The following is a 9,512-nucleotide window of genomic DNA, read 5'->3' on the forward strand; positions in this document are numbered from 1 at the left end:
GTATTCCTTTTTTCTTTTCAAAATACTTTTTTCCCTCATATACTGGAGAAGACTAAGGAACATCTCAAAAAGAACCCAAGTAATTGACCCAAATGCTTAAGGTGACTACTTGCTTTAAGGAATGGAATGGAACCAGAAAAGATTTCTTGAGTTTCTTCTAGTAATTAATAATTTATGATTCTTTATTATACATTTAAAATACTTAATGTAAGACATATATTTCAGTTTCTTATGATAATGATTACCTTTGGCATTCATTCTCCCAATTTATTTATTTATTTTTTAAATTTTTTTTATATATATATTTATTTTATTTATTTATTCCCTTTTGTTGCCCTTGTTGGCTTATTGTTCTAGTTATTATTGTTGTTGTCATTGTTGGATAGGACAGAGAGAAATGGAGAGAGGAGGGGAAGACAGAGAGGGGTAGAGAAAGATAGACACCTGCAGACCTGCTTCACCGCCTGTGAAGCGACTCCCCTGCAGGTGGAGAGCCGGGGCTCAAACCGGGATCCTTATGCAGGTCCTTGTGCTTTGCACCACCTGCGCTTCACCTGCTGTGCTACAGCCCGACTCCTCCAATTTATTTTTTTTTAAGTTGTATGTAGTTGAGAAGCTGAGGTTTGAAAATTTACTCAGATTTTATTTGTTTTTGTCATTTAAAGAAAAATTCTAGACACTTGAAGTTTTTATGTGTAAATACCTGTTCAGTTATGCAAAGTAGCCATAAATGATTATAATGTGTCATATTCTCATTGGACTTTTTAATAGAAGTTTTTTTCAATTATCTTATATATTTCATCAGAGGGGGAGAGAGCTAGAAAGAGAGAAAGATTAGAGCATTGCTCTGGCATATGTTATGTCAGGGCCCAGTGTCCGAACTCATGTTTGCAAGTCCAGTTCTCTAATGCCGTACCACCTCCCAGGACTGTTATAGTTTTATCAATGGTTTCAAGCTGATCGAGGCAAAGTTATGTTTATCTCTTCTGCATGAAAAATAATTGCCTGGAAAATGTCACATGACTTCAAAAAAATTTTTTTTTCTCAGATTCATAATGACCATTTAATAACTAGTGAAAAGCAGCATGTGATCCAGTGGGAAAATTTCATGAAAGAGCAACACAACAAGCAGGCTGAAGTGGATGAAGAACACAGAAAGGCCATGGAGAAGCTTAAGGAGCAATATGCCCAGATGGAGAAGGATCTCGCAAAATTTTCAACTTTTTAGAAACCTGAACCAGGACAGCAACAAACTTTGGGGAAACATTTACATCCCCTTTGAAAATTGTTGTCAGCAAATCGCTTAGCCTCTGCTTCAAACTTAGCAATATATTCAATGGCACTCATATCAGGAGCAAAAATCCTGTACTAGTATCGGAGTTAAATTTTAAAAAGGAAGAGTGCTCTGTCTTCCCAGTTCTAAGTGCCTATCTATATATGATTATTTGAATGGGGAAGAGTAAGCAGAAAATGGGATAAGTTTACTCTTTTTTGGTCAGATCTGGTCCTCTTTTTCATCGACTCTTAGACAACTGTGAATTTTATTCATGTGACTTACAGATATCATCTACCTGTCACAACCTGCTTAACTATTGCAAGAATAGAAAATGTTGTTCCATACATAGTGTGCTAAAATCCACTGTCTCGGAGGGAGCAGAAAGCACTTCTACAAGAGGCAAGACTCACCCTGTGCCCCTCCTCTGGCTGATGGCTGTGGTGGTCTGCCTGTTGGAAAGGGGGGATGTTTCAGTGTAGCACAGTGGGGATGCTTCACTGAGGAGAAGACAGAATGCAGGCCTTCCAGCACTTCATAGTTACAGCTTTTAAAACTTGCTTGGAAGGAAAAGTTTACCAAAAAGACATTTGACTTTTAGCCTTTCTGAGGACTATCACCTTGCCCATAGTATTTACCTCATTTTTGTGTCTGTTTTGCTATGGGTAAGTTTTGTAAGAGAATATTTGTACATGTTTCAACAGCTTAGTGAGTGGCCAGTAGAATGGGCCAGGGAGTCCCTCTGAACATGTGCAACTTCTGCTACAAATCAAACAGAAATATTTGCCTACATGCCAGACGTTCCATGTTAAATGTAAATCCTTTTTAGTGATTAACATCTCTTCTCATAAGCAGGTATATTGTGGTGAAATATGTATTAACTCTGTCATCACTGTGATTTTTTAAAATCTGCACTTAACTGTTTTAGTTAAGGAACTAAGTTGATCTTATTTACCATAAATCAAGCAAAATTAAATGCAATAATTTCAAGAGATTTATGGCAAATGGATTTGAGGTATGGAGAACTCCTTCAAATATTTTTCTTGCTCTTCAGTGAAGAAAAGCTCAAGAAAAAGCATGTATGTTCCTATGTCATTGAGGAGTTGTTGCTGCCGGCAAGTGACAATGCTGGGCTGTGTGAATTCATGGCTCTCTGTCAAAGCTTCATTCTTGGCTGCATGTTGAAAATGTGATTAAAGTTAATAGAAGAGATGAAATAAGTATTTGAGATTTCTTTCAATCACACTGAACTTGTGCCAGCTCTCTCTCTGTCCGCTGCTGTGGCCTTGACAGGTCCATCCATCATTCTTGATTCTTGGGCTCAGAGGAGCCCCTGGCTGTGACACTGCAGCACGTTGGAATTTTCACAGTTCTCTCTCAGTGGATGGAAAGAAAAACCCTACTTCCAAAAATATCCACACATGGGATGGGAGGGGAAGCTGAAATGAAAATTCTCCTTGTACCATAGGCAGGTTTGGGAATTCTATTAGCTGGCAGCACACCATTGAACAGATGTGGCATCCATGAGGACTTTGTGTGAGTGAGGTGGGGCTCATCAAGTGTTTGTTCACCGCACATAATAAATACTTTACCTTAAGAGTTTGTATATGTTATATGAGGACCTCAGAGACGTCGTCATCCAAAATAAATTGATGGGCTTTTGAACTCTAAACATTAAGATGCTGATTTTTTTTTTCTTCTTTTTAGCCATTGACTATAACTTCCCAGTCTTTTGTTTTCATTCACTATAACTTCTAAAAGCACTGGTTTACTTGCTTTCCTTTTACTGTTCTCAGTGAACACTTTATTTTCCCACTCCCAAATTACTGTTGATATATATTTTTATTTATATGTTTGAAATTAACTTTAATAACTTAGAGTTTACATTTCTGCTGTTAAACAGAGATAGGAGTTCTGTGTAACTTTGAGATTATTTTGTGATGATCAAATGATGTAATGTTTAAAGCAACATAGGAATATTTGTTTTTATGTTCTAAGTATTTTATATTATTATTTAGTTTTACTTATGTATGTGCATAGTTCTTGCATTTCTTAAGAGGTATATTAAAATTATCTTTTTTTATCAGTTTCTGTTTTAACTAGATTATAGTCAGAGACTAGGTTCATATAAGACTGGTATGTTGAAATTTGTGGATATTTGCTTTATGACTGAAAATATGGTTAGCTTTTATGAAGTCATATGTATTTTCTATTGCTGGGTATGCATTAGACCAAGCTTGTTATTTTTCAGTACTTGTATAGTCTCCATTTTACTGGTGTTTTTCCTTCTACTTGTTCTTTCAGATTTTTTTTTTTTAACCTCCAAGATCATTGTTGGGGCTTGGTGCTTGCACTATAAATCCACAGCTCCTGGAGGCCATTTTTCCCATTTTGTTGCCTTGTTGTCATTATTGTTATTGTTACCACTGGTGTTGTTGCTGTTGGACAGGACAGAGAGAAATCGAGAGAGGAGGGGAGACAGAAAGGGGGAGAGAAAGATAGACATGTGAGACCTGCTCCACTGCTTGTGAAGCCATCCCCCCTGCAGGTGAGGATCCAGGAACTTGAACTGGGATCTTTACGCTGGTCCTTGCACGTTCTTTCAGATTTTGAGAGGTGTAGTTTCATACTACAGGACATTGTTCTGATTTCTCTGTAATTCTATCAATTTTTGTTTTATATATTTTGAAATTTTATTAGATACATGCAAGTTCAACATTATCTCCCAAGTTTAGAATTGAACATTTTATATATAGTCATTACATTATAATGTTTTTATTTTATGTTGCTTTAACATTTTTTTTAAGAAAAACATTTACATAGGCAATACCTAGCAAGCTAGTGTTTCTATGGTATGCATCTACTCATTCTTCTGGTGAACCTTTCTGGTTTATTTAATAGATGCCATTAAAAAACTGTAATTAGGGCTAGGAATATGGATTGACCTGCAGACACCCACGTCCAGTGGAGAAGCAATTACAGAAGCCAGACCTTCTACCTTCTGCACCCCATCATGACCCTGGGTCTATGGTCCCAGAGAGATAAAGAATAGGAAAGCTTCCAATGGAGGGGATGGGATGCAAAACTCTGGTGGTGGGAATTGTATGGGATTGTACTCCTGTTATCCCACAGTCTTGTCAATCACTATTAAATCAATAAAATAAATAAATAAAAACTTAACTAGAACCAACAAAATAACTCGTACCTGCTTTGCCATGCAAGCAACTCAAGTTCAAGCTCAAGGCCCATTGCATTGGAGGAAGCTTTAGTGCTACCGTGTCTTTCTCTGTCTCTTTACCTGAAAAAGCCATCCCAAGGTGGTGAAACTTCAGTGATAACCCCCTCCAAAAAAAAGTCAAAACAGTTACTAGATCTTTTTGATCTGATTATTGTCTGATCCATTTCTATATATTGAAATTCTAAACACATTGGGGTTTGCTTATACCATCAATATGCCTTTGTGCCCTACCTGATTTGAATAGGGTGAGGAAAAGAAGTCCACAGTTAGACCAATTGTAGTATAATGACAGTTGACTGTAGAAACCCAGACATGAAGACTGTGAAAGTTACTGAGAAAAGTCAGATTACCTAAGAGACCTGATCAGATGACATGATTGCAGCAGCGACAGCAATGAAGTTGACAGTAAAACAATGTCATTAAAAACTGAGAATGTCCTGTTTCTCCCTCCCCCCATTATAAATCTTCTGTCTATTCCACCACTCTTAGCAGACTTTTGTTTCCTTTCAATGTCAGATAGGGATAGAGGCACAGAGAAAAGGAGAGAGACTAGAGCATCGCTCCAGCTGCTGCTGAAACTTGCCCTGTGCATTGTACTGCACATGGTGGCATGGACTTGAACCTACATAAAATGTACACTCGGGTAATCCATCTCTCATCCTCCACAGCCCCCTGAATTTTTTTTCTTTTCTCTCCCCTCCCCCCTTTTTAAGCAGCTAAGGTGGTGGCTCAGTGTAGGATTTGCATGTGTAACTTTTTTTTTTATTATTTATAAAAAGAAAACATTGACAAAAACCATAGGATAAGAGGGGTACAACTCCACACAATTCCCACCACCAGAACTCCATATCCCATCCCCTCCCCTGATAGCTTTCCCATTCTCTGTCCCTCTGGGAGTATGGATCCAAGGTCATTGTGGGGTGCAGAAGGTGGAAGGTCTGGCTTCTGTAATTGCTTCCCTGCTGAACATGAGCGTTGACTGGTCGATCCATACTCCTAGCCTGTCTCTCTACCTAGTGGGGAGGCCTCTGGGGAAACGGAGCTCCAGGACACATTGGCAGGGTTGTCTGTCCAGGGAAGTCTGGTCAGCCTCATGTTAGCATCTGGAACCTGGTGACTAAAAAGAGAGTTAACATACAAAGCCAAACAAATTGTTGAACCATCATGGACCTAAAGTCTGGAATAGTGCAGATGAAGAGTTGGGGGCGGGGGGTTTCCTCCATTTTGTAGATAGCTAGTAACCATATTTTAGTTATATTCCAAAGGGCCCGGGCCCAGATCATATCAAATCGATGGGGCTTACAGTCAACAATATTTATACCCCTTTCCAATATTAGGGAGCTACTCTCTTCCCTGATTCAGCTTTCTGGTCCTTTTTTACAGCCATGACATCATCTCCCCAGACAATAACTTGGATCTATCTGCATATCAGATTCTAGGCTCAGGGGAGAAAAAGAAAAAGTGGGTAACTTGTTAAGCTCAAACTTTGACATTGAGGGGCCAGGCAGTGGCACACCTGGTTAACTGCACTCATTACAGTGCACAGGGACCCACGTTCAAGCCCCTGGTCCCCACCTGCAGGGGTAAGGCTTCACAAGTGGTGAAGCAGGGCTGCGGGTGTCTCCCACTCTCCCTCTCCCTGCTCATTTTCTGCCTGTCTCTGTCCAATAATAAATAAATAAATGAGAACAACTTTGACATTGTATATGCCAGAGTGAGGCTCTGGTTCTATCTCTCACCCTCTTTGTCTCATAATAAACAATGTTTTTAGTGGTCTAGGAGGTGGCAGAGTGAGTAAAGCATTGGACTGTGAAGCAATCCAATAAGGTCCTGAGTTCAATCCCCAGCAGCACATGTAACAGAGTGATGTCCAGTTCTTCCCTCCTTCTTCATTAATAAATAAGTAAAATCTTTTAAAACTATATTTTTAAAGATTAAAATGAAACAACTGTGCTCCCTGCTACCTCCAAAGATTAAGATAAATATATATATATATGCACTACTTTTGGAGTCAAGCCAATATCAAACTAAATTTCAGGATGCTAATTGATAAGTTGAGGGGAAGAAATTAGATCGTGCTCAAAAGTCTCTTAATTCCTTTTTAAAAATTACCTTTATTTATTTATTGGATAGAGATAGCCAGAAATCAAGAGGGAAGGGGAAGGTACGGAGAGAACAGACAGACACCTTTAGCACTACTTCACTACTTGCAAAGCTTTTCCCCTGCAGATGGGAACCAAGGGCTTGAACCTGGGACCTTGTGCACTGTAATGTGTGCACTTAACCAGGTGTGCCATCACTTGGCCCCAAATGTTTCTAATTCTTAAGAGTAAACTTTAGTGGTCAGCAAGATCACTTGGATAATGCACTTACTTTATCACGGGCACACCTCATGTTTGAGCCCAGCCCCCACTGCACTGAGGAAAGCTTGAATACTGTGGTATCGCTCTATCTTGTCACTCTCACTCTGTTTCCATACTTCTCTCTGAAAAAGTTAACTTGGAGAATTAAGCCCCAAAGATGACCAAAAGGAAGGAATGAAGAAAAAAAAAAAAAAAAAACCTTCCGATTTTGTTAGCTCTACAAATGAAATTTCTTATTAAACACCAAAGGATACAAAACACAATTTTACTTTCTGAACTACTGGGCTATTGGAAAAGTCATGATGCATTTGTGTATTAAAAAAAACACACACACAGAGAAATACGTCATGACTTTTCTGACAGCCCAAAAAAAAAAAAAAACCCAATTAACAAATAATGTGATGATAATATTAACTATTGATTGTCTTTTTGATTGTCTTTTTGAACCCTAAGACAGCAGGAACCTCACATCTCCACTATAGAGCCCCTACTTCCCCCAGTCCTGGAACCCTTGGATAGGGCCCACTTTCCCGTATGCATCTCCCAATTCAAACCAAATAACATTGCATCTGCCGATCACAACCTAACCAAAGCAATGATTGCTACCTCAGCATGCTTCACCTCAGAATGTATCCAGAGACTTCACGTGTGAAATGACAACCCTTCAGCTTCATTACTCGGGTGAGACCTTTCCTTTAATAGTACACTCTAATTTCATCTCAGGTAGTTCACTTTCTAACAAAGTCCCATAACCTAGATATACACCAGTTTCTGTGAGAGAGAGCTTATGTGCACACGTATCCATAAACTACTGCAAAATATATACCTGAAAGCAGGAATACACTAGAGTTTGCAGTGAGTACCTCCCTAACACTTCCTCTCCACTATTCCAAGCTTGGGATCCATGATTGCTCAACAAATTATTTGGCTTCATATGTTAACTCTCTTTTCAATCACCAGGTTCCAGATGCCACCAGGATGCTGGCTAGGCTTCCCTGGATTGAAGACCCCACCAATGTGTCCTGGAGCTCAGCTTCCCCAGAGACACACCCTACTAGGGAAAGAGAGAGGCAGACTGGGGGTATGGACCGACCAGTCAACGCCCATGTTCAGCGGGGAAGCAATTACAGAAGCCAGACCTTCTACCTTCTGCAACCCTCAACGACCCTGGGTCCATGCTCCCAGAGGGCTAGAGAATGGGAAAGCTACCATGGGAGGGGGTGGGTTATGGGGATTGGGTGGTGGGAATTGTGTGGAGTTGTACCCCTCCTACCTTATGCTTTTGTTCACTAATCCTTTCTTAAATAAAAATTTTTTTTTAAAAATCTGTTGTCCATTTTACTAATCTGTTTTCTCACAGTGCCTAATCTATAACATTTAACTTACCTAGTTTTTAATTATGGTCTTGGGTTTTTTTTGTTCTGTTTTGTTTATAAACTGTGTATTGACTCCCCCCCCAAAACCTTACTGGAAGGTGTGCCACTATCTTTTAAAAATAAATGTACATATTATATATTCTTTATGATAATGTTATTATTTCCTTTTTGTCATATAGCTCTGAATCTATAACATTGTTTTGTCTAAATTGTTTTGTCTAAATAAACAAGAATATAGTAATCATTACCCAGAGCTCTCATAACTCTTATCTGAATACTTCATTTTGGATTCATTTTTAAGGGCATTATGGTTTGTGAAAATACTCAATTTCCTAGTATGATTATGGAAGTAATGGTATTAAATTTGTGTGTCATGGAAATCTAGGGGGGAAATCATGTGACTCCTTTTACTTCCTGTAACTGGCTGTCCATCTGTACTCTTCTCTGTTATACTCTGCCCTGTTCTCTTAGTGGGCATTTGTTTCAATTTATTGGGTTCTGCTTGCTATTGCAAATTAAAAAATAGAGGATTTTACTGCTTTGGAAATTAGCATAGCCTTTCTTGAAATCATACCTTCAGGTAATGCTTATTTTTATTTCCTTTGTTTTTTCCCTTTTTCCATTTGGCATTACAAAGCTGTATATATCTCAAGATGAAAAATACCCAAAAAGTATTTTTTAGCATCAATTCAGTCAAAATATTTGAAGCTACCAGTATAGGAAAGACATTTTCTAGGACTTTTCTCCTGGTTCTACAGAAAAGTTTTATAATTATTTCATTTTGAACTTTAGTAAATATTAATGTTTTAGAGACAAATTATAATGCAAGGTCATACAGTAAAGGAAGAATGGAAATCAGTTCTACCATTCACTGCCTGCACTTCCTTACCTCATTCTAATTTAATACTAAAAACAGTCCTTTTGTGTGTCTGCTCCTCCAACATTAAAATAGCATTTCCTCTGGTGTTTTTCTATTTATGTTCCATAAGCAGAAGAAAAAAGCTTAGATATTTTTTCTACTGGGATCCATGCCACAGAGCAATAAATTAATAATTCATTTAACATGTGGGCCTCATAATGAGTCAAGATTCATTTGCAAGTGGAGACAGTTTTGTTATATGAAGAAAACCCTACAGACCACCAAAAGGCTGTTAGATCTGAGAACCAATTCAATAAAGTTATAGGACAAAAAAAAAAAAAATCAATGTGCATGGGCTTGGTGGTGACTCCAATGGTAGAGTTCATGAGTTGCACGCCTGAGG

The 9,512-nt window shown here is 38.4% G+C and overlaps 1 protein-coding gene across 5 annotated transcripts in view; it reads left to right on the forward strand.

Annotated features, from left to right (window-relative positions):
• BLOC1S5 (biogenesis of lysosomal organelles complex 1 subunit 5) overlaps positions 1-4,471 on the forward strand; it is a 33,171-nt gene extending 28,700 nt beyond the window's left edge. For 2 of the 5 annotated variants that reach the window (XM_060189194.1, XM_060189193.1), the window contains 2 exons: positions 2-101; positions 1,049-1,184. In XM_060189194.1, coding sequence (XP_060045177.1) covers positions 2-56 — 55 coding nt within the window. In that variant the 3' untranslated portion in view covers positions 57-101; positions 1,049-1,184. Of the gene's footprint in view, position 1; positions 102-1,048 lie in introns of all 5 variants that reach the window. The other 3 variants (XM_060189195.1, XM_007524257.3, XM_060189192.1) reach the window with 3 other exon arrangements.
• Positions 4,472-9,512: the final 5,041 nt, after the last annotated feature.

This window comes from Erinaceus europaeus, chromosome 4, assembly GCF_950295315.1.
Source record: "Erinaceus europaeus chromosome 4, mEriEur2.1, whole genome shotgun sequence".
Classification (NCBI taxonomy): Eukaryota; Metazoa; Chordata; class Mammalia; order Eulipotyphla; family Erinaceidae; genus Erinaceus; species Erinaceus europaeus.